The following is a 27,211-nucleotide window of genomic DNA, read 5'->3' as shown; positions in this document are numbered from 1 at the left end:
GTCCACCAAAAAGATTTGGCATGCTCCCATCTACCCCGTTCCACTCAAAACATCGATTTGTCGACAAAATTGGCCAACGGGCTTCAAAAGCCCAAATCACTAAAAAGTGATGTTTTAATTTAACCGAAGCCCCTGAGACCTCTCAATGGTCTAAAAGACCTACCAAAGGGGTTTGACCTATCCTCTATTTTGTTTAAACCATCACCGCACCGCCTTTGTATCTAAGAATACCCAAATGTTTGATGAAATTCTCCAACGGGCCTAAAAGGCCCGATTTGCCAACACGTGGCATCTCGATCAAACCAATGATTTCAAAAATCTCAAAAAAATAAATAAAACTAAAAAAATGAGACTTGAGATGCCTACCACCTCTTATACATTCTACCGTTCCATCTCCGAATCCAAAAAAATCTAAACCCACCTAAGACCCACAAGCCCTCAACACTTTCCTAAATCAATTTCTCACCTTACCCATAACCTAAAATCAATCCCATATCACCTAAAATCTAAAACCAACCTACACCCTCAAAATCCATTCTAAAATAACCCCCAACCAATTCCTAAAATCTAAAACCATTTCATAACCCAAGCCCAAAACACTCCAAAGCCCCTAAGCCCAAATCCATATCCAATTCATCTCCAACCCACAACCCTAACCCATCAACCACTACCCACATCAACCAATCACCATCTTGATAATCAAAGATGACACATGTTATCACCCCATCTCACCTCCCTCACCCAACTACCTACCCCATTAATTTGCTTTAAATCTCATCTACCCACACATCAACCCATTACCTTTTCTCTCAAATCAAACACATCTACCCACACCCCTAACCTATACCTCCCCTAATCTACCCTCATCATTCTCTACAAAACCCACATCTACAACCTAAACCTACACCATCCTCTCAAGTCAAATACTCAACCTCTTCTATCAACTTATCTCAACCTTTCATTTCCACCCACTTTGGCATCATCTCCTTCACCCTCCCAAAATATTATCAACCACCTCTTTAAATCTTTCATTCTCTTAAATCAAATACCATTTAATCACAACCACCATCTTAAACTCACCTCACCAAACACCCCACCCAAATGGATTGGGTAGGATCCAAACCATTTGGGTCAAAACTCACCCATTTAACCCTCCTTACCTAAATACCCTCCAATCTCCTCTAAATTACACCCACTTCTCTCTCAAACTCATAACCATTCTATCCTTTTTCTTCACTTCACCCCATTATATCTCTAAAATAACTCCTCAACATCTATAAATACCCTCATCTTCTTCCCAAAAATGGCCCCCAACTTTTAACTACAAAAATTCTCCCCAACTCTTAATACCAACCATTATTCTCAATTCTCACTACAAAAATACTCATAATTCTCTCTCCCCAAGTCTCACAAAAAATTACTATACTCTATTCACCTCTCTCATCTCTTCTCTACTCCTTCAATTACACAAAAAAAATAACATTTTCCTAAACTACTAAGGACCTTAGAAGACATCAAAGAAGAAGAAGAAAAAAAGAAAGAAGCTTCAAGGTGGGTTCAAGGCAATCTCCCCCCTCTCTCTCTCTACCCTCTCCTCCTCCCTCTTCTATTATCCCCCTCATCTCTTCTCAAGGCAAAGGTTTATAAGGATCATCTCCTTCAATGGGATGATCCTATAATTAAGCAAAAAATAAATCCCTACTTAGGGTACACATTATCAACACGTGACACTTTATTTTTACTATTGTATTTTCGATTAAAATGACCGAGTTGAGTTGAGGTTACCACTATTTAGTAGGGAGAAAAGGGTGCCTAACACCTTCCATTTTCTCCAATCGAGCCACTTACCCCGAATCTCAAGGCTCGATTAGTTCCTATCCATCGAGAGTCACTAAATGTCAAAAATGTCACATTTTCTAAAAAATGCACATCGGGTGACCATTCACACCCACTTACAAAAATGAATGGTGGCGACTCCAAACCATTGTAGATATGATCATCGTAATGACGAAATCACGTGTCTACAGAGAGAAAATGGAATAAAATGAAAATTATTCTTTAAAATATGTGAAAGATACTACCCCATAAATCTTTATAACGGATAAACATTGGAGGAAGGCAATGATTGTCTTTTATTATGAGTTTTGTTAAGAAAAATAATACAGTGACTTTACAATTGACATCAATTCACACTTTGTGGATGTGGATGTGTATACGAAACCATGGATGTTTTTCAACGAGACATGTGTGAAAAGCATTTATAGTTCTATGCCACACCTCCATGCCAACAAAATTTGAATCGATGTCAATTTTAAAGTCACTCCAGCATAACTCTTTTTTTTTTTTTCTTGCTTTACCATGTCACGTGTTACTGCATGTAAGTAGTCATTTTATATGGAGGGACATATAAAGACTTGAAATCACGACCTGGGGAGCAATTCTAATCTCGTCTTACCATCTGAAATAACCCTTAGTGGCAGCTAGACTCTTCTATTAATATATAACCTGAACATCAAGATGCATTAAATACGATTAAAAAAAATATATCCCTACAAAACATATCTTCAAATACTTATTTTCTAAGTGTATTTAATGCATCTTAACATGGGTATGTGTCCTTAGGGCATATGTTAGGAAAACATTTTATAACATAAACTAGAGTTTGCCTCTAGGCACATGGCATCCCTTTAGAGTTAAAGGGGAGAGGGGGGTAAAAGAGTAAAAATAATGAAGATGGATGAATGTTATTGGAGAAGGGGCGAAGTACAAAGTCAATAAAGCTGAAGGGGGTATTATAGAAATACAAATAAGACGGGACGTAATATGTACAGTTGGAGGGGCTATCCTAAGAAAAAAAATGGAAGAGGAAAGATACCCGTTGTGACATTAAACTACCCACAAAATCTGGGATCCGCACCAATCACGTAAGCCCGCATGTAATGTAAGGCGTCCTCAATTTACAGAATTACCCTCGTTAGATTTGACTGGCACGTTTGAGAGAGTCAATGAGTGGCCCCGTGAGGTCTACCGTTTTATTTTCTTGTACAGATTTAAACATTTCGATTCGGCCGACACACAAACGAGTCAAATATCGGGTTCGAAACCGTGTATACGTATTCCACCAAACAGACAGATCCAACAGTTTAAAAGATTATTCTTGGCAGGAAAATAATAAAGCCAGTCAAGACTTATTAGGATTTGATATCGACAGGAATTTTTTATATAACCCGGGAATTAAGATATTTATGCAGACAAAATTTTAATACTATTGTACCTGGTTGTATCATTTTCTCATCCTTTATTTACTCTTCGCTTCGACTCTTGTCCAAGACACACAACTCAGAAGACACCTTCGTCCCTCCCCTCTCTCTTCTTTGCAATTTTTTTTTTCTTCTAGAGATACTTAAGATAGAAGGAAAAAATAAATAAAATTTTCTTTTTTGGTAATTAGAGCTTATATTTATTTAAGGTTTTTTGAAGGATTTCGTGCTTTGATTCTTTTGGTTTCTGAGATAGATTAGGAAGAAATGGAGAAGAGGAAGTTAGGGTTTTTAAAGGGTATGTTGTTGGTTGTAGCTGTTGTGGAGTTGTTAGCGATTCGAAGTGTAGTTGGTGTTGGTGTTGGTGAAGAAGAAGAAGAACAAGGGAAGCGTTATAAAAATGCATACGTGGCGATGATGTACATGGGAACGCCGAGGGACTATGAGTTCTACGTTGCCACACGTGTGATGCTCAGATCTCTAGCGAATCTGAAAGTTGAAGCAGACCTTGTCGTCATTGCTTCTCTCGACGTTCCCATCCATTGGGTTCATGCTCTGTAAGTCCATCTCTCTCTCTCTTTCTAAAATGCGCCTGAAAGCAAGAACATATGAAAGCCGTTGGATCAATGAACCTCGATTTCTGTGCAGTAAAAGTTATAAAAAAAAGGGTAATATCTTAAAGGCGTGCCTTCAACACTGTATATAGATAACCATCGCTTTTCCTCCAATCTATGTATCGTATCTCGAGGAAAAGCGTCAATGGTTCTAATGCACACCACGCTGTTAGGGTAGTGTTCTCTTTAGTCTTCTTGGAAAAAACTTTGAAGCGGTCAGGCTGCTTCAAAATTTTGAAGCAATCCGCTCCATTGAATTACACGTGGCATTTTCAACGAGGTATTTCAAAATTTTGGCGAAAACATAGAAGTCTCAAAACGCCACGTGTCTTATTACGAGATGGGTTTCTTCAAAGTTGGACCTAGTCTTTTCTTTCTCTCTATATTTGTTCTTTGTCTTTATTGAATTAGGAGCGCACGTTAACAAAACCGTTGCAATGATAGTTGGTGAGAGTTGATTGAGTTGGTTCACCAATTTCATGGTGTTGAAACTCTAAGAAGGTTCTCAATTTCTATTTTAAGAGGAGTTACAACTCTCACCTACGTGGGTGAGATTTCTAATTTTTGACAAAAAATTTTAATCCCAAAAATTGAGTAAATTCATCAAAGTCATCTAATATGTAAATCATTCAATTCACTTTACATTATTTATAATCTAAATTTCAATTTAAATAATTATAATTTTTTAATGAAATAAGATGATTAGAATAGGATATAAAATAGGTTGGAGTTTATCCAAAATTCAAGTGATCTGAATTCGAATTTAAAGAGTATGGACGCTTGGAGTAGATTCAAATAAAAATATGGGTCAGATATGGGTTGATGTCTCCTAAACTAAGTCGAATCCGAGTTAAATATGGATCTATCCTTATATCTGCCTAAATTCGAATGATATATTATTTTGAAAATTATTATTTTTATTTTTCAAAATATCTTTTTATCTATTATTTTAATATAACATGAATTCTTAGAAAATAAATAAATTATAATAATAAAATAAAAAAATACAACAAATAAAAAAAAAATGTTGAATAGTCAAAAATGATCTGAACTTGATCAAGTAATTTGGTCAAGTTGACTTCGAATCAACCTATACATGGTTTTAGCTAATAAGATCAAAGTCGGATACAGATAGAAATAAAAAAATTTGAATTTGGATATGGACGTATACAATCAAAATCTGACCCAAACCCAGTTTAAGTCCTGGATTATAATATGTTCATCACAAAATCATATTTATTTGAGATAATAAATATTTAAATTACCAATCTTTTATTTTATTTTATCAAAATATATAAAATCCACTTGACTTGGTTGAATTTTATTGACCGTGACAATACTTTTTAAGTAATAAAGGAGTCGTATTGGATCTTAGTCAAATGCACATAATTCATCAATTGAATTCCTATATGAAATCAAACATTCATTTAAAGAATTAGAATAAATTCCAAATAACTCCAATTCCATCCACTCCTATTCCAACTCTAACTCCAACACCAACTCCAACTAATTATCACTTTCAAACGCAATTTAAAAGAGAGTTATTAAAATATGCGGTTTTAATAAGAGTTGTGATTTTCTATCTCTCCGCGTGTGACTGTGTATAGAGTCATAGATTTTTTTTCTCGATATACATAATTGCACATCCCCATAAATACGTGCAGTTGTGTATCTCGAGGGAAAAATCTATGATTTCATACACAGCCAGGTGGGAGAGTTTGAGGGAAGTTTGTCAAACAGGGGAGTCGATTTATCAGTATTATTCTTAAGTGGAATTAGTATATGTTAGATATGAAGGTGCCGTGGGATAACGGACGACAATGACCTCTTCTGTACTGTCTCGCGTTGTGCGGTCCACGTGGTGGGATCAGAGGCAGTAATTTTCTTTGAGTGATTTACACGTATCTCTATGTTTAGGCCCCAACTTTGAGACACCTCTATATTCTCAATTAATTACATGTCGTCCTCTCTCTCTCTCTCTCTCTCTCTCTCTCTCTCTCTCTCACCATTTGTCCCCCACACCCCCTCGCCACCCTCCAATTTTTGAAAATGACTTAAATATCATTTTCTTCTACTTTAAAAAAAAAAAAAAAAAAAAAACTTCTAAATTTCTCCGTAAAATCATTCATCTTCAAAATTTTCAATCATCTTCAAGTTTTTCAATTATACGATTAACCATAATTTGCCCTGACTACAATAAAATCCTGACTCTGCCCCTGAATATGTATTTAAGTTAAGGATTTGTTAACATGTGTACCATGGTCAACTGTTGAGATTCATTAAATACATCTTAGGGCACATGTTAACAAAACCATTTCTTGACCTCAGTCTTCTAATATAGATTAATGCTAAATGGTTTAAATGCCTCTGTGTACATACTTGATCAAATCTCTAACAAATATTTTCTTTGTCTAAACAAAGGAAAAATATCGAAACCATGAACTTTGGACTAGGAAAAGCATTAAAACAAGCCTGATTGGTGATTCTTGACCATTGAATTTGATCTTTTTTTTATTATAAAAAAGCCAAAATCTACCTGAATTGGTCTGGGTCCATTAAATCCAGACTTGGACTTTACTGACTTAAGGCTTATGGGAATTTGGACTATTCCAAGGCTCAACCTGCCTCTTTAGGGATGGGTTCAGGATCACCTAACGGCCCGAATCCCTAGTCACTGTCATCCCAAGGAAAAGTCTTCTTTGGGTCGAAACTGTCGACTATTTTTTGACCAACCACAAGAGTGCATTTGATTGAATGCATGCACACAAATTTCAATTTTTTTTTTTTATATATTATCATTGTTCAGTTTGTAACGCCGAAGCAAGCTTAGGAAAAAAAAAAAAAAATTACAAATTTTCTTTTTCAGTGAGCAATTGTGCTTCTTGATGCAGTGAAAGAGAAGATGGAGCAAAGGTAGTAAGAGTGCGAAACCTGGATAACCCCTACATGGGGAAAGATAACAACAACAGATTCAAGTTGACACTTAACAAGCTCTATGCATGGAGCCTGGTTGAGTACGACAGAGTGGTCATGCTCGACTCAGACAACCTTTTCCTCCAAAAAACCGATGAGCTTTTCCAATGTGGTCAGTTCTGTGCTGCCTTCATCAACCCTTGCATCTTCCACACTGGCCTCTTCGTCTTACAGGTATTCTCTCCCCACCGATATCTTTGACCATGCACTTCAGTTATGCTTAAAAGGGTCGTTACGTGTGAGCTAAGTCAAGCCTTTCTTTCCAACTCCACAGCCATCATTGGAAGTGTTCAAAAACATGCTTCATGAATTAAAGATTGGGCGACATAACCCAGATGGCGCAGACCAGGGTTTTCTTGCTAGCTATTTCTCAGACTTGCTTGATCAACCAATGTTCCATCCACCTCTTAATGGCACCAGACTTGATGGCAACTATAGACTTCCTTTAGGTTACCAGATGGATGCTTCATATTACTGTAAGTAAATTCTGATTTCGATGGTTTCTTTGCTCCATCTTTGCAAGACAATGAAACAAATTGTGATCAAGAGATTAGGCTCATTTTATCCTGGAAACGTTCGCTGGAAACCCTTTTACCAAACTTGAGTTTTTTACTCGACTAGGGAGATCTCAACTTCAACGTCTCTTGTTTTCTTACTTTTATTTTCAAATTCTGGACCATTATTTTTCCAACAATTCTTTGCATTGTGTTCAGATCTTCAACTTCAGTGGAGGATACCTTGTGGGCCTAATAGTGTGATCACCTTCCCAAGCGCCCCGTGGTTGAAGCCTTGGTATTGGTGGTCATGGCCTGTCCTGCCATTGGGTCTCTCATGGCATGAGCAACGTCGACAAACACTTGGGTAAGAAATTGATGGCATATTGTTATATTGTTAGCTTAAGATCCAATTCGGGACTTGTCTTCTCACCATCCACCTTGCCTTGCTTGGTTTCCTGTGATCACAATCATAAACAGGTATGGCGGTGACATATCCATGATCCTTATCCAATCAGTGATTTACCTAACAGTGATGGTAATTACACGGTTGACACGACCCAACCTGTCGAAGATGTGCTACCGGCAACATGACAAGAGCCTGCCTTTCCAAACAGGACTTAAGATGACAGCTATGTGGTCAATTCTAGTCGTCTACATTGTCCCCGCCTTACTCATTCCTCGGACGGTGCACCCACTCCTCGGTTGGGCCCTATACTTGCTCGGCTCTTCCTCACTTGCTTCAGTCATGATTAATGCCTTCCTGTTGCCAGCAATTCATGTCCTGATGCCTTGGTTGGGGATTTTGGGTGCCCTTCTTGTTATGGCATACCCTTGGTACAATAATGGGGTCTTTCGAGCCCTTGCAGTATTCTTCTATGCCTTCTGTTGTGCACCGGTAGTGTGGGGATCACTCGTTAAAGTAATGACATGCTTGCATGTCTCCTTGGAGAGGGGGGATTCCTTCTTGCCAAAATCGGGAGAATCTCCACAGCTTCCTGGGTTCAACAAGCTGTACTGAGTAAGTGCTCACCATTGTGAGAAGATGATACATTAATTATACTATTCTCAACAATTCTTTCATTACAAATATTTACAACTTCTGACTTCTTGTGTGGTGATTCAAATTATAAGATTATGGTCACCCCATCTAGCAGACCATCAAAGAAAGAAGAAGAAAACAATATGCCTTTTGTTCACTCTTTGTTTTCTTGAATGATAAAACCATGCAAGGTTTTAAATCTCATTTTAAGACAATTTTTCGTTCAGGTAAAAAACTGAGATGATCTCAATCTATCCAATTAGAGGCAATATGAAACTTCTTGAATTAATATTGTTCTGGTCTTGTTGGCCGAAAAACTATAATGTTTCAGTGAACCATTCCAAAAAGGAATAAAACTTTGAACCATCGTAAGCGTCTTTATCTAAATGAAGACGAAATTTGGATCCACGCTTATCTAGGGCATGAACCATGCCAGTAGAAGGGTCACCATTCAATTGAACATGGTTCAAAATTTTCATATATCTCATGATTTATGATATTCAAAGTGTCCTTCAAAATTTTCTAAACAAGTCAAACTAATTTCAAAATGCAAGATTGCTTGGACGATATATTTTCCAATTTTTCACATTGGATTTAAAAATGAAAAAAAAAAAGGGAAGAGAGGGGGACGACCACTAGAAACTAAAGGCAGAGAGTGCCGAACAAAATAATCCTTACTGATAAGTTTCAACCCATGGGCATTAACTTAATTCAGATAATATTTTCGGCATTACGCAAGCTATGCCATCTAATTTGGCGATCTAATTTATTTTCAAACAAAATAAAAAATCAATGTACAACCAAACCCCAACATTATATTTGACTAATCATTCAATCCTGAATAGCTAGTATCGAAGAATCCCACCTAATATAATCTTTTCTTCTTTTAAATTGGTAAAAAGAAAATTTATAGTGCAAAACTGAAAACCAATACATACTACAGTAGTAAATGAGGGAATCACTAGATAGCCTTGAACAGTGGCCTCAATGCTTTCTTCCACAGTCTCGAAAAAGCTCATTTCCCTTTCCATCCAAACAGCCCATCATACCAAAGGAGATCGTCCTCTAAAGAATCTTCCTTTTCAGTGCAGTCCTTGGCAATTGGCATGCCACCTTTCAAAGAGGCTATATATCGAGTGTGGGACCATCCAAGTCATCCCAAACATGAAGAGAACTAAATCAATATAGCCAAGGCAAAAGAGGACCGAGTAAGCAAATGATCCACTATGTCTTTGTTGCTTTGCGCATGATGCACCTAATCGGGGATTGCAAATACTTGACTAATCAAGTGATTGCAATAATTTTGTCCAATATTGCTGTCAAAATAAAGAAAACAACATTGGAAGGCTTGAAGATTACCATATTGTCTTAACTGGGAAGGGGAGGCACTCTCTCTGAAGAGATCTCACTGAAAACAGTTATGCCCAAAACATTACACTTACATACATTAGCTGATGAAGGAGCCCTTGAAATTAGGGAAAGAGTACGTCGTAGGGAACTCAAGTCTCAAGGGAGCCAACACATCACAGGTCCTCCCAAAGTCTTACAGAAGTTTCGGTCACCACATCACTACAAAATTTGTTGTCAACCACCCTTCTCCATAATCTCTTCATCTCATTATACATTAAAAAGAAGACGGATTAACAAACGTTCAAGGCATTGTAGAGAGCATTCTTAAACCAAAAAAAAAAAAAAACCATTTACATTCAAAAGCTGACACTTCGTTCAATAATGGAAAACAGTGTTACCTTTCCCTAAGACACTCAAAACAGAAGTTCTGAGCTCTATCGCATCTCACACAACCACCTTCACAAGATGACTTTCTCCTCCATTCCATATTTCGTTGAACAATACAGATAACAAGAGTCATGCTCTAGGCAGGAAGAAAGGGATGGGGTTATAAACCATACTTTACCACCCACTCCATCTAGCACACAAAATCTTTTATGTAAATACATTCTTTCAATGATTAGGACCTATTGTCCTCAAAGATGATTCTCCTATCAATGCATGAGCACTTTAACTAGCACCAATTTGTCAGTGATTACCATAGTTTAAAACTCAGTCGTCGGGTATTTCTCAGTTGAAAAAAATGAGATGTCTTGATAAACAAACCAAGAAAATCTGGGCAAACCCGAAATAAACCTAAGACAAACCTCAAATGTCTTGTTTTGGTCATCTCAGCCTTGACCCATGGCCCATACTAAATAGATGTCTATAAAGATCAAAAAAATGAAAAAAAGTTTTGAATTTATTCAATCAGTAGTTCCTTCTCCAATTGTACCCATTAGAAGCATGCTCTAAAAGAAATAAGACCTGTTGTCCTCAATGATGATTTCTTACTCTCTTTTGATAACTAATTTTGACTAGTACAAGTAAACCAAAAGAGTGAGAACAAAATTCATTAAGGTTTTGAATCATACTAGAATCAGAAACACGTTCTCAGCCCTCAAGTTCTTCAGGGAAAAAATCCAAGTCCTTGGGTGGACCTCGTCGAAGTTTTTCTTGAAGTTCCAATTGCTTAGGAAGAACAAGTTCAGTTCGTTGACCTGACGTGGAAAAATATCTCTGGAGTACCATCTAAATCCAAAAAGTAAAGAAATAAAAAAGAACAAATGAAAATTTTCCCCAACACAATTCTAGTGAAAATAAAAACAATATTGATAATAATAAATGAGAGTTTCTTGCATACCATGGCAGCATATGAATCAATTCTTTCGTGGCGAGCAGACCTCTTGAGACCCCTGAAAGAGCGTTGATCGAATTATCTCCAGTAAGTAATATCTTTAGATTCAAAGTAGTAGGAATGCATCAATCATTTTTTTCTTCAACTTGTTACATCTTATGCCATTCATTATTAGCATTCTTGAAAATTACTTATACCTAAAATAATTAAGAGTAACAGAAAATAGTTACATATCGATCATGAAGTCAAGAGCTTCCGTTGATGTTCCATGTTCATCCTGCAAGTACACTCTCCAACCCCTGTTCGTTAAGGATGACTGGAATCAATACTCCCAAATAAAATAGAGGTTTCTTTAAAATTAGAGACAAACACTTGAAACATGCAACAAACATGATAATTACCACTTAACATGCATCTTTTACAAAATTTCACTAGTACAATAATGTTTCCCAACTAAAAAGGCCAAAGGGTAACAAAAGAAAAACAAACAAAAGAAACCTTTGACACCCTTAGTGACAAACACTAGAAACATGCAACTAACATGATAATTACCACTTAACATGCATCTTTTACAAAATTTCACTAGTACAATATATGTTTCCAAACTAAAAAAGCCAAAGGGTAACAAAAGAAAAACAAACAAAATAAACCCTCAACACCCTCGAGGGTGATCACCCTCAACACACCAGATTACACCTTAACATCTCATGAAATTGTTTGCACCAATAAAACAACAAACCCCCGATACAAAAGATAATTTCCTGCAAAGAATGCTCCTTTCCTTGGAAGATTTGCCCACTCCTTTCTTTCCACAAGCCCCAACAGATGGCTGGGGGAATAAAATTCCACATAATCCCATCCGAGAGAGGGGAACAACAAGAGATGTTGAACAAAGAAATAAAATAAGACTACACATGAAGAGCCACCCCATAATTCAAGAGGTGGTGGTTTACCGATTCCCCACTAGATAACCATGCCCCTCGTCCTAATAGTGTTTTCCAACACCAATTTTGAATTCTATGTGTCTGAAGAAATGCCTTTCTCTGGATCAGTTTCAATGTTGGAAGACATAAATAGTGATCATAATCAAATGGGTATGTCAAGGAGTGGGAATGGGAGTGGAAGTGGTCTTTTAAGACAAATACTATCTAACGATTTATCATTAAAGTTCATATTCATGAAATTAGAGATCAATCATAGAAACTATATTTCATATTTAATTAGTACCAAACAGCAACCGAGCACATCACCTCTCTGCAGCTCTAACTGCGAGCCTTCCCGCAACACTTCGGACTATATTCGACTGCACCGTCTCCTTCCCATCACCAGATTTAGGAAGACCAACTATGAATTCATCAACTTCCTTCAATTTCATAATCAAAAGAAATATATACTTTTAGTGCTAAAAATGATAATTTGTCAAAGCCAATTATTATCCAAAAAAAAAAAAAAAAAGATCACAAACCTAACAATTCATGAAAACTAATTAAATTATCAATCACAGAAATATATGCACCTCTCTTTGTGCAATCTCGAGAAGTCGAAGCTCGAGCTTTTGCCCTCGCAACTCCAAAACCTAAACCAGTTCATAGAAAAATGCAAAATTACTTCCAACACCAAAATTTAAAAAAAATAATAATAATTATAAAACAGAGAGAGGGGTTAGTTATTACGGTTAGAGGTCGAATGGAGAAGCCTTTGCTGAGAGCAACACCAGTACGAGACATTCCCAAGTCTACCCCTAAGCTGAAGCCACCTCTCCACAGTGGGTCACTCTTCTGACGGAGGGCATTTGGGGGAATTTCTTCTTCTAGGGACACTGCCCTTATCTTAAGAGGGTCACTATTCCTACAGTTTAAAGACGATTGCAGAGAAATTAGGGCAGGAAAGCCCTTGTTAAAGGTAGTAGTTCTTTGCAAGTGTTTGTTGCATGGAAGAAGAGAAGGTCGTTGGATTGACAACGGTAGCAATTGTTGCTGCATCATCTGCTCTGTATGAACTGTATAGTATGGGTTTCAAAATTAAAACCCGATATCTCGACTCGCCTTGTCGTCCACGAATTCTAAGTCGACTCGTCCGAGTCATCTCGTGTTGCACAAGTCAAATCGTTTTAGAAGTTATTTTTAATTCGTTTTCTATTGTGAGGTAAACTAGTATACACAAATGTATGAATTCTTAGTCCAACAGCTCTGGATTTTGTGTATTTTTTTTGTTTGACTTTGGCATCGGAAGCTCTATGAAATAGGGAACAAGGAGGACTTCAAGAAACTACAAATCAATCCATCAATAGTTCATGAATCTCGAGGTGATCACAGAAATCATCTCACTCTTAACAAATCATATTTGATAAATACAAACATTTATAGACGTTGGATTGGCAAAATCATATAGGTATTACCCTTTTTAAGAGAGAAAAGATGATTACTTGATTCAGTCAAAGAAAACGCAAGTCAACTATTCCAATATAATTGATCAACAAATCTCTAGAGTAGGGCTTTAAATTGGTCAAGTTTAGGGTGGATCTGAGTATATCTATATCCAGATCCATATTGATTATTTAGATCTAGATCCGTTACCAAATCCAACTCCATTCCTATTAGCTAAAATCATATACGGATTGTTTCACTTTTACTAAAACTGAATCCAGATTCGACCCAACCAAATTACTTGATTCGGGTCATATATTTTGGTATTTACAAGAGATTAACATCAAGTAGGAGAGATTTAGATAAGGTAATTTGTGATGAGATCAGGAAGTTGTGGTTTCGACTGGCAATTTTAACATAACCCGCGAATATGACACGAAATTAGTAGGTTTGGGTAATTATAGTGTCAACTCGTCTAACACAATTATTAAATGGGTTGGGTCTGGATTGACACGTTTATATATTCTGTCATTAACGTATATATCAAATACATCAACAATTATTTAGAATTTTTTATATTAGCCATTTTTTACTTGAATTTCCTAGAATTTTTTCATAATATATTTTTTCTTTAAAGTCTATAAAATATAGAAGGTGTTTTAATTTTTTTTAAAATAATTAATAGTTAAGATTTTAGTAAAATACACTTTCTTTAGAGTCTAAGTTGTTTATATTTTTTTAATCTATTTTTCGTTGAAATCTAGAGGCATGTACGGTATGATTCCTAATATGGCGATCCATAATAATAATAATAATAATCTCCTTACAAAGTTAGTAAGAAAAGTTTTCTAACCACATCACCTTATGGCATAAAAAAACACATGATCTGATGCCACATAGTTGTAAAGGACAAAATTATTTGAACTTTGAAAAAAAAAAGATTAAAAAAAAAGTTAATTTTCACCATTAAACTTAGTTTTTGATCGTGTGACTTTATTTTTAATAATGATATTTTATTTTTGGTGGTAGAAATGAAACTTTTTTTTTTTATTTTTTATAATAAATATTAGAATTTGGGTCAGGTATACCTATTTATAAATGGGTTGGATTTGGATTTGGGTTTAAGTTTTTGACACGATTATTAAATAGGTTGGATTTGCGTTTGGTAAATTTTCATAATACCTTCACCTGAGCACAATACGAACACGACCTGACCCAACTCTTTGCCAGCCCTGGTTGTGGTGTACACTGTTTGGTGATTTGTTGTGAAACTGAAGACGTGTGAGTATCCATCAAAGAATATTGAGAATCTTTGATAAGCCCATGGGCTAATTCATCCTCACAAAATCAGCTTATAAGGTGAGGATTACCCAAGGTCATGATACCAAGGTTTATAAGGTGAGTAACTCATTGCTACCCCTGGTTGTGGTGTACACTGTTTGGTGATTTATTGTGAAACTGAAGCAGTGCGAGTATCCATCAAAGAATATTGAGAATCTTTGATAAGCCCATGGCCTAATTCATCCTCACAAAATCAGCTTATAAGGTGAGGATTACCCAAGGTTTATATATAGCCCAAAGTCATGATACCCAAATGATATGAGACTATCATTCAGTCTTTATCAAAACCAAATACTCGATCTTGGTCGTATTGTTAGAATATGAACATAATGGATTTTGATTCTGATTTGATCCATTGACATCCCTGACTTTAAGTTCTCTATAGCCATTCAGATTGGCGGCCAAATGTAAAGCATGTTTGGTTTGAACCTCATGACAATAAAAAGAGGTAACATAGTGAATCCTTTATTAAATTGGTGATAAAAAGTTGAATAATGCTGATGTAGTCAAATTCAAACGGGTTGAAAAACAAATGCTTTATATTTCGATTAGGACATGTTAGGAAACTTTCATTAATCTGCACTCATTGCATTTGTTAGGTAAATCGGCATAGTGGCACCTAGAAATCTAGTTTGCAACACAACACATACATCCAACTAATGCACTAAAACATGTCCATGAACCAGTTACAATGACATAAACCAACATGAGTTGAACCCCCTTGGAACAACAGTGTTTTAAAATCGGTTCAAACTAGTTGTCCAAACTGATTTTTTGTGTGTGTGTGTGAATATCTTCCTTTTATGAAGATAAAATTAATTTAAAAAGAGGATGCATGAAACTATAACGAAGTTATGGACCAATTGGAGGCATGAAAATGACTGTCAATGGGCAGATTCAATTTGGATTTGGCTTGCACCTAACCCATTACTAAAGAGAGGGCCCATATTGGACCTAAGTCGGCTAAACCTTAACCTGGCCATAATGGGCCTAGGTCGGATTGGGGCTGAAAGGATTTGCATACATCATGATTGAAAGTATCCCCGATTTTCTTTGAAGAATTAAACAAGAAAAAGAATGGTCCCTAAGAAGTCCATCTAATAACAAAACATTTGTTTTAACCTTATTTTAGTTCTTGTAAGAGGAAAGAAATTTTACTCCATGAAAAGTCAATTGAGATTTCATAGAATCTTAGACGATCAATCGCGTGAAGCCTAACGAGGGTAGTTTTGTAATTGGGGATGCCTCCAATGCACGTTAGCTCGTGTGATTGGTGGGTTTCTGTGAGATCCCTAATTAACTTTTCTTATAAGAGTCCATGTATACTTAAAAAAAAATTTGTCAATGTTTGTCTCTTTACTTTTTTACCAATCAGATTTAATGGGCTGGAAATTTTGAACCCAACTCTACTTATGTGGGCTCAAGTTACAGTCCCTGGACCATATTTTTTGGGTCAGGCTGGGCCAAGTTAGTGGGATTAATTGACAGTCTAAATCATGAATTTTTTTTTAAAAGGTATAATTTACTTAAATAAAATATGATAGTTACTATTGCCACACTAACTATTGCTAACGCCACACCAACTGTTTGAAAACGTAGGAATTGTAATGGCATTAGTAAAAGTTGGTGTGGCAATACCATCTCTCTAAAATATATTTCTTAAAAATTATCAAGTTTACTTGTAAAAGTAATTTAGTTGGTGAGGGAAATGTACATATTTTTCCACGCATTCTGACATCCACGCTCCATTCACGGGTTACTAAAGGATCAATCCAAAAATGGAATTAGACCAACGAGGATTGGTCCACAAGTCCTGTAAAAGATTCCACAAATATAAACACGTGGGCCATTTGATGTAGATATGTTTTTGGGCCCAGAGTCGCGATACAAAACCGTTCCGATAGTAACATACAGTGTTTATGTGGCATATTTTTATTGGAGATTAACCATATCAAGCTGTGTGCAACTAAAAAAACGGCTTGGTTAGTAGACGAATGCGGTTAGAACTCCACATGCCACGTAGACACCGTTTTATTTTATAGGAATAAGACATGTATGTGATCAGTAAAAAAACAGCTTGCTTAGGATATAGTAACAAAGTTTGGATTCGGTAATTATTCGGTGAGGGTTTCATTTGGATAAATTCAAGAAAGTTTTGTAAAAAAAATCAAAAAAATTTAAAGATTATACAAATTATTTTATTAGATTTCTGATCAAAACCTATCATGTTCAATCTCTTTCTAATGCCTATATTTTACTTGATGTTTTAATGTTGAAAAACTAAAATTTTAGAGGTGAAAGGATAAAAATGTTACCATATTCCATGATTAATTGAGGGATTTTGGATTAATTCGTCACTTTGTCAGTTAGAATCTCATGTGTTTAAAACTCTAACCAAACACATGACACATAGACATCGCTCCTATTCTATAGGAATGGGATACTATATGTGATCTTAAGTATTGGGCAAATGTGATCACATACAATGTCCCGATAATCAGACTCAAATTTTTTTACTCGATCAACATGACAATTGCACATGATCATAGATATTTTTCCTTGTGTATCTCAAAGAAAAAGATCTATAATTCTGTGCGTTTGTCAACGTCGATTGAGTTAGCGAAAATTATTGAGTAAAAATATCGGGACTCTTTTGAAAATTCTGACTTACCATCAACAGATATCCTTCCAAGTCCACTTCTCTTTCTTCCTCTTTTTCTCTCTCAATTATTTATTTACTTTTTCTTTATTTATTTACTTTTTAACCCAAGTTAGTGAATGATGATTATTGAGTAGTTAACAGTTAATGGGTAAAAGCTGGTTTTTGGGCAGGAGACGTAATCAAAGCTCATAGATCTTATCAACTTTGGGAGTTGATACTTTCTATGATCATCGATTCTTTCCTCACGAGGAAACCCAACACATTGGAAAAATAAAAGATAAATGTCGCCCCAACTGGCTATGGCAACTTTTTTGACCTACACACTTTTTCCTAATCCATTCCACACCACAACATTCATCATGACTCATAGCCGTTGGATTACTTTTCAACCATGGTTTCATCCGGAAGTAGATCCTCTGTAGCAACCCTGTAGTACACTTTAAACGGTTGAAAGAGTGTCACATCAACGATAAAATTAGATCTCAAACATAAAATCTGGGGAAGTTTAGTAATCATTCATTTTTAAAGACGTGGATCTACATAAAAATAAATAATAAAAAAGAATACTTGTTTTATGATTTTTCTTTCTTCTGTAAATCAGATCTAAGTCATGATCATAAGAGACTGAGATGTTAATTTTTTTTTTAAAATACCTCTCTCTCTCAACCGTTTAAAGTGTGCTATAGGATTTTTACAAAGGATATGCTTCCATTTCATTTGTAGACAGCCCACAGTAAAATATTAGGTTGTGTGTCTCATGGACAACTAAGAAAGACGTTTTATGGTGATGGAAGGGAATTGACTTTGTGCGGGAATGCACATACTTCTCATGAAAAAAAAGAAAAAATTCTTGAAAAAAATGAATTTTGTCTTTCAATTGTAGATAAGAAAATGTAATAAATAAATAAATAAAACTTAAATCTTAGTTTTGGAGGTTTTTTTTTTTTTTTTTTGAGGGGCGCCGGGGGGGGGGGGGGGTAATTAGGGATGACAATGGAGGTCCAGTTTTGTTGATCCCTTGTTCGTCTCTAAAGAGATGGACTGCACCTAACACCAACCTTGTACCCCTATTATATTAAATAGTTCAGTTCGAGCTCAAGTTGTATAAAAAAAATCCTATCCATACTATTGTTGAAATCATTGGATCGTTTGATATTGATTTTCATCAAAATAAGGGTCCAAATCGAATATTTTTTTTGTAATTATTTTGTTATAAAATCATACATCAAATTATACATAACATATTTGATAAAATATACAATGATGTTGGAGTGACACAAATGACGTGGTAGTGCATACATAACTGTAGATGCTGTAGAGAGAAATAATTGCGCAGTTTATCTAAGTCATACACGTGTTCAAACTGATTAAGTGATATCAGGTGCATGTCAGCATAGAGGCGCTGCCCTTCAAGTAGGGCAGGTCAAAGCAGAGATCTCCTTAGCTTGGTTAGAAGGGTATCACAACACTAAATGAAACCTAGTCAACCAAGTAATACAGACCTGATTGTAAAATAACCGTAAGCTTGATATGTGCACGTCAATCCCAAAAATCTTGAAGGAGATCTCTGCAGCATTGTACGATCAATCCAAAAGATTTTCGTTTGGTAAGCGAATCTACAGAATTAAGAGATATCCCAGGATCACCACTAGAAAAGGGGGGCCAGGATCAATAAGTAGCATAGTAAGCATTGAGGAGAAGATCTTTTTGGAGAGATCAGAGGTCTAACCAATACTTTGAGACTATCCCTCTGCTTCTCTAATTGAAGCGTCAGAGTGATTTTGATAGGTACTACTCCATTGCGAGGAGGGAGGTGATTGGAGTGACTTTGGATCAGTGAGACAAAATCCATTAGAGTCATCTATTGGATTCTGACCGCAGAGATGCTTTTTTACTAGTATTTCACGAAAAAACATTTATGGTTATATGCACGCCACCACATCATTGCGTTACCCCTGTGTCCCCTTTGTGTCACCCCAACATGATTATAAAATATACTAGAAATAAGGTTAAGGTGAGCATCAGCCTGAACCTAATGGGTTTGAAAATTTTAAGTCCAACCCTACCGTTGTGACCTCAAGATAATGCCCTAAACCTTGTTCTTTTCGAGTGAATTGAGCTACGTTAATTAGTGGGATCAATTAACACCACTACGAATAATCATGAGAGAATAATTTTAGGAGATAGGAAAATGATTTTCCTATGAAGTGGGGGGGGAAGAATATTTTTTTCGATTTGGATAGGAAAATGATTTTTCAAAGAAAACAAATAAGAAAAATCATCTATCTACTATTTTTCATGCGTAATCGTACATACCCTTATCATAAAGGTTCAACTAGAGCGTGATTAAACATTTATGAAATCACAATGTAGAAGAATTTTTCATCCATTTCCCATGCATAATCATACAGACCCATATCGTATAGGACCAACGAGAATTTAAAAATGCCAACTTAGCTAAGTTGATTAGGGTTGAGGGCCTATTGAACCCACCTTCACCTCTACTCACCACTTACCTCTTACTTGCTTAGAATTAAAAAAAAAAAAAAAAAAAGATCAGCGAGACGTGATTGAACATTCATGAGGTCACAATGAAGAAATCAAATCTATTGTTTCTCTTAACTAATTTATAATATATTCTAGTAGGATTGATTTAGAATGATGTTGATCATTAAAGATCCAAAGAACGGAAGTTGATAAAATAAAATGCATATTAAACCCACGTGATTGGTAAAATCATTGATTGGGTCCCACTTAAAAGATTGTTTAAGTCAAAAAGTCAACATTAGTGGAATAATTATAACCCCACGATGTACTGTTTTGGTCGAGAAAAATAAGATCCATCATTCCTGGCCATGATTGGTGACAAAGTTGTCCTGGAATCATGCTGACACATCTCTGACCAATCTCCTTAAAGACGTTACTCGAGAACTGGATTCTTCGGTGGTCCCACTGAAATCTCAGCCGTTCACTTCATCATGGTCAGAAATTTTTGAAGGGTATTTTAGTCATGATAGGGAGGTTTATGACGGGATTTTTGTGCAGAGAAGTGTTGGGTCCAACGTTCTAAAAAACGGATTTTTAAAATTTGTCCCACTTTCACCACCACAAAAAGATCTGACCTTGTATCAACAACAATACAAAACAGTATTTGGCCATACTTGCCCCATCATCATCCCCCGCCAACACCACCATTCTCTTTTCGTTATCTATTATTTATGACTTGGGAAAGATGACCGTTGGAGAACGAATCTCAAGCTAACATAGGCGCAGCTAGAATGGCTTGACTCGGCTTGGTTCCATGGCTCTTTTCAAAGAAGCTGAACATGAACAAGGTTTGTCATTTTAATTTCATGTTTTTAAAAATATTTAGAATACAGTCAGGAAATGTTTTTTTTTTTTAATAAAGGAAGAATTTCACCAAAAAGAGTATTGGTTTTATTTACATTTTAAATAAATATATATATATATATATATATATATATATATATGGGTCAATGTAACATTAATAAATTTTCAAAATATGGGTTAGAAGTTTCGGATTGAGCTGATTTTTTGTGAGGATGATCTCTATGATGAGAAGATCATCTAAAAAAAATCAGTCCAATCTGAAACTTCTAACCCCATTAAAAGTGATTTAGAATGTGGATCGTCGATTTTTTATCAATTTTTTTAATAATTTGTAAATCACTTTTGATGGATTTAGAAGTTTCTGATTGAGCTGATTTTTTGTGAGGATGATCTTCTCATCATAGTGACCATTCTCGTAAAAAATCAGCTCAATCCAAAACCTCTAACCCATGTTTTGAAAAACCATTAGTTTTTCATATGTTTTTACATACGGCCCTTGAACCTCCCCACATATATATATTTAGGGTTAGGATCAGGATTAGGATCAGGAGACATATGTAAAAACAATGTAACATCAATAAATTTTCAAAATATGAGTTAGAAATTTTGGATTGAGCTGATTTTTTGTGAGGGTGATCTCTATGATAGGAAGATCATTCGGAAAAAAAAAATCAGTCCAATCTGAAACTTCTAACCCCATTAAAAGTGATTTAAAATGTGGATTGTTGATTTTTTGCCAATTTTTATTAATAATTTGTAAATCACTTTTGATGGATTTAGAAGTTTCAGATTGAGCTGATTTTTTGTGAGGATGATCTTCTCATCATAGTGACCATGCTCGCAAAAAATCAGCTCAATCCAAAACCTCTAACCCACATTTTGAAAAACCATTGTTTTACATATATCCCTTGAACCGCCCCCATATATATATATATATATATATATTAAACCTTTAATTCAACTTCAAATAAATGGAAATTTCAAAAGAATGATTTTTTAATTTTAAATTACAAGTATAGCATGAACTGTTTTTGTTAAAAGTATTTACCATAGAGAATCTCATCATCAATTTGCTAAAACTTTTAAAAAGAGTAGTGATAATTTGATGCTCTTTTTTTCAGACACCCCCATCATAAAATCGTAGATCCTTTGTTTTGGGATGCACATAAAAAAATATATAATTATTTAACTGCCATGTCAAGGATCAAAAGGGGTGTCTAAAAAAAAGAGCATCATTTCCGCCCCTGATTGTTGAATCTAAATATGTAGAGACCATTAGAACTTCAATTTAAGAGTGGGGTTTATGAAAGGTTAGTGTAATTTTCTTTTTCAGCGATTTTGGAAGTTGTTCTATGATTGCGATGCGTAATTGCCATTTAGTCTATCAACAATATTAACAAAAAAATTTGATATTTATAACCCCCCTGATTGTTGAATCTAAATATGTAGAGACCATTAGAACTTCAATTTAAGAGTGGGGTTTATGAGAGGTTAGTGTAATTTTCTTTTTCAGCGATTTTGGAAGTTGTTCTATGATTGCGATGCGTAATTGCCATTTAGTCTATCAACAATATTAACAAAAAAAATTGATATTTATAAACCCCACTCCCACTCCCACTCCCACTCCCACGATGGAAGCTTTATAAAAATCTCTTAGTAAGTCCCACGATGGACATTCTAGTAAGAGTCATGTTGGAGTGACCCCAAGCTGGAACTTCGTATCACACTTTTTGGCTTGAAAGTGGATATGCATCATAAATATTTTTTACGTGTATCTCGATGAAAAGCATCTATGGTTCTCATATGCTTTCAAGTCAAGAAGTGCGCTACGAGCTTCCAACCTGAGGTCAGTTGAACATTATTCTTCTAATAAAACAAAATCTCTTACTAAATTTCCAATATTGAAGTTCCTTGAAAGTAACTTTGTTGATTTCTTTATGCCATTATAGTTTTAAAAAGGTTTATTAAAAGATTTGAGTTAAGTAGGTCATGATCACACAACATCTCGAGGTCTAGCATCTAACCAATCAAAGTCTCCCTTTAAAGTTTGTTAATAACGAAAAGAAAAAAAAAAACCAAGATCTTGAAAGAAGTTTTCATTTTTATTTTTTTGAATCTAAGAGTTGTCCTCTAAAGGTACACCCCTAATCTGATCAGTCCAATCGATGCCAATATGCAACAAGATAAGGGGTAGGCAATATTTTAATTATGGTACTGTAGGTATCATCTTATGTTACCCTTTATGTTGGAGCCAAATAGCCTGAGCCAAGCCGAGTGAGAAATCTTTCTAAAACAGCTGGTACGAGAAAACCCGACCGTTGGACCGAAATATAGAAAAATAAATAAATAAATAAATAAACATATCCCAGTGATCTCTCTCTTTCTATATTAATACAGACTTCATACCCAAGAAATATCCTTCTTTCTCTTCTTCTCTCTCTCTCTCTCACAGCAAGAAATACTCTCTATATTCTTTCTCTGAACATTTATTCTAATTTAATGGCCTCTCTCAACACTCTCTTCGTCGTCGTCTTCTCTTCCTTCACGTTGTTCTTGCTACATGCACCACTATTGGTTACCAGCACCAACACTACCAATCACCACCACAAATGGGTTGGGCCCACTGGCAACCGTTTGATCACAGTGGACGCAAGTGGGTCCGGCGACTTCCTCTCCGTCCAAGCTGCCATTGAATCTGTCCCAGTCAACAACATGGAGAACGTCGTTATACAGATCAAAGCCGGTTGTTACATGTAATTTATTCTTCATTATTATTATGATTTTTTTGTTTATTTTGTAATTATTCTTTTCTTTTTTATGCTAATTATTTTTTTCTGTGATATGGTGTGGTTGGGAGCAGGGAAAAGGTTGTGGTACCAGTATCCAAACCGTACATCACATTTCAAGGGGCAGGGAGAGAGGTAACTGTGATCGAATGGCACGATCGAGCCGGCGATCGTGGGCCTGATGGACAACAGCTACGAACTTATAATACAGCTTCTGTTACTGTGTTTGCTAAGTATTTCTCTGCAAGAAATATCAGTTTCAAAGTAAGTGATAACTGATAAGAGAAGGCTAGAAAAAGAGAGCTTATATAAACAGACCAATTTTTACTCATAACACACCAACTTATAATAAATAGACGTTTAAAAGGATGTGTGGGTTTTAAGTAAAATTTGATGTCCCAGTAGAATTTCTCTAGTTAAAATTACCAAGAATGCCTTTTTTTTGTTTTTGTTTTGGTAGTTTGTAGTAAATGATGCAAATGTGGAAGGGTATTATGGACTTGTAAAGTTTGTAGCAGTGTTGGTTATGGCTATTTGGTAAAGTTAAATATATGGTCCTTGACTAAAAGATTACAACTAACGTCTATGAGTAAATTATTGAGCCCTATATATTAAATTGGTCACACGTGTTTAATTATTTGTAGACCACATTAAGAGTCTAGAATAATAATTCCATAATCTTTTTCGTTGATGGGAATATTATTTTTGAGAGCTAATTTATGGAGGAAATGCAGAACACAGCCCCAGCTCCAATGCCAGGAATGGAAGGATGGCAAGCTGCAGCAATCCGCGTATCGGGCGATAAGGCTTACTTCTCAGGTTGTGGCTTTTATGGAGCACAAGATACATTATGCGACGATGCTGGACGACATTACTTTAAGGAGTGCTATATTGAGGGTTCGATTGACTTCATCTTCGGCAATGGACGGTCTATGTACAAGGTAGGTGCTCTATCCTCACTAAACTAAAGAAAGTTCGATTTCAATGAGTTAAGTTGTGTTTGGCACAAAATTTATTTATTTATTAATTTATTATTATTATTATTTTTTTTTTGGAGGGGGGGGGGGGGGAGGGGTGATTTTTGGCTTCCTACATATCAAAAGTACTTCCCACGGTTTTGGGATCCTCAAAAAATTTAGAAGTCAAAAGCAGAAGTTGTCTAGATCCACTTCTGATTTTTAAGTTTTCGACTAATAGCACAAAGCCTAAGGTGGGTAGTTTTGTAAATTTGGGTTTGTATGTTTGGCTGCTATGAGATTCTGTGAAATCCTAGATTAATTATTTTGTAAATATTTTTTTTATATCAATTTTGTGGATAGATTGAAGAAAATTACTAGATTTGAGATGAAAATGTCTCTATTTCTTTTATTTAATGACATAAATTTATAGAATTCTCTCTCTCCATCGACATCTTCATCAACGTTCACAATTTAGAATGTTATAATGTGCTTTCATCAAACATTCGACAACTTCTGGAAGTGTTTCTAAAGCTTCTAAAAACATTCTTCCTTCAATTTTAATATTACGAGAGCTTCTATTGTCATCACACCAAAATTTTCTAGCCCCACCCCAAGACGTGATCAATTATGATTGGAGTGGCTTTAGCAAACGTTGGTGTGGCAATAGAATTTATTTTATGCAATTGCATATTGCACTTTTCTAACGTGGAAGTTTGTAGGCAGTGTAGATCTTTTTCACACATATCTCAATGAAAAGAATAATTCCTACTCACTTTCACGTCAGCATTATTCAATTAGAAAAGTGATTCCATATATTACAAAAACACTCGATGTAATATTGAGAGAAGTTCTAGGATATTTTGGTCATTGTGCAAAAATAATACTGCAACGAGTGCCGGAAACTTGTCCTTTAAAAAGGAGGGACACTTTATCAGTATTTTTCTTTAATTTTTATAATAACCCTTCAACTTTTTGTAAATTACAAAAGGAGGCCTTTTTGTTTGCTAAAAGTTCTGCTGTTGCAAAGCCAGCTTTTCTAATATAGCTAGAATTCGCTTTTTGTCTCTGTAATCCTGTTGGCTTGGTTCATGGTGCGCACGCAGAATTGCGAACTACACTCCATAGCGACGAGGTTCGGTTCCATAGCGGCGCAAGATAGAAACTCTCTTGACGAGCGAACCGGGTTCGCTTTCGTGGGCTGCAAAGTGACAGGTACGGGCCCACTCTACGTAGGCCGTGCGATGGGCCAGTACTCTAGGATCGTTTTCTCATACACATACTTTGATGACGTGGTTGCACGTGGGGGATGGGATGATTGGGACCACACCAGCAACAAAAACAAGTAACAGCCAAACCTTTATTCCTGTCTATCAAAGCTTATTTGATACAATTAAGTGTTGTTTGGATACAAGGATAGTTTTGTTCCGGTTTTCATTAATTCTAAAATTAAGTATGGGTTTTGTGTCGCAGAACGGTGTTCTTCGGAGTGTATAAGTGTTGGGGTCCTGGAGCTGCGGCGGTAAGGGGTGTATCATGGGCTCGTGAGCTTGATTACGAGTCAGCGCATCCATTCCTCGTCAAAAGTTTCGTCAATGGAAGACATTGGATCACTCCATCTGATGCGTAGCCTATCCTCATCTCAATATGTTTATCCTCAATATCTTCTTTGGCATTTTGTTGTAACATACATTCATTTGTTCTTTATTCTTGTTAATTCTATTATTCAATTTTTTTTATAATTTGAACTCGATCAGTGAATATTTGATTCTTTCTTTAACTTGAAATCGATTCATAGTATGAGAAAGTCATGGTTTTAAATGGGTTCGCTAAGAGGTCATTGAATGGATCCTTTAGTTTAGGGTTTTTTTTAGGTGGAGTGCATTTTTTAGAACATGGGCCGGCGGTAGCTGTGGGGGTCACGTAACGAGTATCTTTTTATATTTTTAATAATTAGTATTTTTTTTAACTAGTAAGATTTTTTAAGGATGATAAAAAAAAAATTGAGAGTGGGATTGCTACACCAACCTTAGAGCAACGCCACGGTGATTATACTGACTAATTATAAATACTTGAGTATTTTTCAATATTCAAGGGATATGCACTTTAATCGTGTTATCTAAAATAATTTTTTCAAATATTTTAATATTTTTTTAATTCTACCCAACCAACATCAACCTTTGCAGCCAAAAGGTAGAGATTCTAACTCTCAGTCTCTTCTTTTGCCGACAAAAAACTTTTCTCTCCAACATATTTCAAAATGAAGAGGCAGCTGCAGACTGCATTGGAGACCCTTCAAAGGACTTTGGTGCTCTCCAAAACAACATTTGGGAGGGGATGGAGAGCCTGATTCCGAGTGCGTTGGAGTTGCTTTTACATTAACTCTGAGTAATGATGTTAAATATGGTGTTTCGAGAGAGGATAATTCTTTTGATCATTTTTAATCACATTGCCTTGCCATTCCTTTCACTATGAAGAAGCTCTTCTAATCCAATTTCTATTAAAGAGAGGAAAGGAAAGCTCTTCGGATCCTAAAGAGATTAACTTATAAAGGTGAGAGCAATGGAGGATTAACTTGTAAAACACCATTTTTTTTTTATATATTCTGTTTGTAAGAGAATAACTTTGGTATAAAAAAAATTACAAGCTCTCAAAATCAATATTAATATTACAGTGAGTA

General features: G+C 35.6%; 3 protein-coding genes across 9 annotated transcripts; 2 read left to right on the top strand and 1 right to left on the bottom strand.

Annotated features, from left to right (window-relative positions):
- Positions 1 to 3,320: 3,320 nt before the first annotated feature.
- Positions 3,321 to 8,447, top strand: LOC147389405 (putative glucuronosyltransferase PGSIP8). Its single transcript, XM_086417669.1, has 5 exons — positions 3,321 to 3,817; positions 6,766 to 7,021; positions 7,122 to 7,323; positions 7,561 to 7,708; positions 7,822 to 8,447. The coding sequence occupies exons 1-5, from the start codon at positions 3,528 to 3,530 to the stop codon at positions 8,360 to 8,362; spliced, it is 1,437 nt and encodes a 478-aa protein (XP_086273795.1). The 5' UTR covers positions 3,321 to 3,527; the 3' UTR covers positions 8,363 to 8,447.
- Positions 8,448 to 9,178: 731 nt separating this feature from the next.
- Positions 9,179 to 13,063, bottom strand: LOC147389404 (Polynucleotidyl transferase, ribonuclease H-like superfamily protein). Of its 7 annotated transcripts, none has more exons than XR_015170437.1 (8): positions 12,743 to 13,063; positions 12,586 to 12,645; positions 12,320 to 12,432; positions 11,300 to 11,368; positions 11,076 to 11,127; positions 10,132 to 10,963; positions 9,826 to 9,990; positions 9,179 to 9,699 (listed from the first exon to the last, which is right to left on the bottom strand). XR_015170437.1 is itself a non-coding variant. In XM_086417670.1 (6 exons), the coding sequence occupies exons 1-6, from the start codon at positions 13,052 to 13,054 to the stop codon at positions 10,826 to 10,828; spliced, it is 744 nt and encodes a 247-aa protein (XP_086273796.1). In that variant the 5' UTR covers positions 13,055 to 13,063; the 3' UTR covers positions 9,179 to 10,825. The 7 variants fall into 7 exon arrangements, 1 of the variants encoding a protein (XP_086273796.1); XR_015170438.1 differs by having other exon boundaries at positions 9,826 to 10,310; positions 10,807 to 10,963; XR_015170439.1 differs by having other exon boundaries at positions 9,826 to 10,256; positions 10,807 to 10,963.
- Positions 13,064 to 23,203: 10,140 nt separating this feature from the next.
- Positions 23,204 to 26,283, top strand: PME5 (Pectin lyase-like superfamily protein). The gene is made up of 5 exons (XM_086417482.1): positions 23,204 to 23,542; positions 23,650 to 23,839; positions 24,310 to 24,516; positions 25,638 to 25,876; positions 26,005 to 26,283. Exons 1-5 carry the CDS (start codon positions 23,289 to 23,291, stop codon positions 26,159 to 26,161), a joined length of 1,047 nt encoding a protein of 348 aa, XP_086273608.1. The 5' UTR covers positions 23,204 to 23,288; the 3' UTR covers positions 26,162 to 26,283.
- Positions 26,284 to 27,211: the final 928 nt, after the last annotated feature.

The sequence above is a fragment of the Akebia trifoliata genome, chromosome 12, assembly GCF_017979445.1.
Source record: "Akebia trifoliata isolate Shusen 1 chromosome 12, ASM1797944v1, whole genome shotgun sequence".
In the NCBI taxonomy this organism is placed as follows: Eukaryota; Viridiplantae; Streptophyta; class Magnoliopsida; order Ranunculales; family Lardizabalaceae; genus Akebia; species Akebia trifoliata.
Note: the sequence above shows the minus strand (reverse complement) of the source record. Positions and strands in the feature narration are given on the sequence as shown.

Coding starts and splice junctions, on each gene's coding strand:
- LOC147389405 (XM_086417669.1), top strand. CDS start 3,528: ATGGAGAAGAGGAAGTTAGGGTTTTTAAAGGGTATGTTGTTGGTTGTA. Junction 3,818..6,765: donor ATCCATTGGGTTCATGCTCT/GTAAGTCCATCT, acceptor TTCTTGATGCAG/TGAAAGAGAAGATGGAGCAA. Junction 7,022..7,121: donor CTGGCCTCTTCGTCTTACAG/GTATTCTCTCCC, acceptor CCAACTCCACAG/CCATCATTGGAAGTGTTCAA.
- LOC147389404 (XM_086417670.1), bottom strand. CDS start 13,054: ATGATGCAGCAACAATTGCTACCGTTGTCAATCCAACGACCTTCTCTT. Junction 11,369..12,319: donor GCAGTTAGAGCTGCAGAGAG/GTGATGTGCTCG, acceptor CTTAACGAACAG/GGGTTGGAGAGTGTACTTGC. Junction 11,128..11,299: donor CTTGACTTCATGATCGATAT/GTAACTATTTTC, acceptor ACGCTCTTTCAG/GGGTCTCAAGAGGTCTGCTC.
- PME5 (XM_086417482.1), top strand. CDS start 23,289: ATGGCCTCTCTCAACACTCTCTTCGTCGTCGTCTTCTCTTCCTTCACG. Junction 23,840..24,309: donor CAAGAAATATCAGTTTCAAA/GTAAGTGATAAC, acceptor GAGGAAATGCAG/AACACAGCCCCAGCTCCAAT. Junction 24,517..25,637: donor ATGGACGGTCTATGTACAAG/GTAGGTGCTCTA, acceptor GTGCGCACGCAG/AATTGCGAACTACACTCCAT.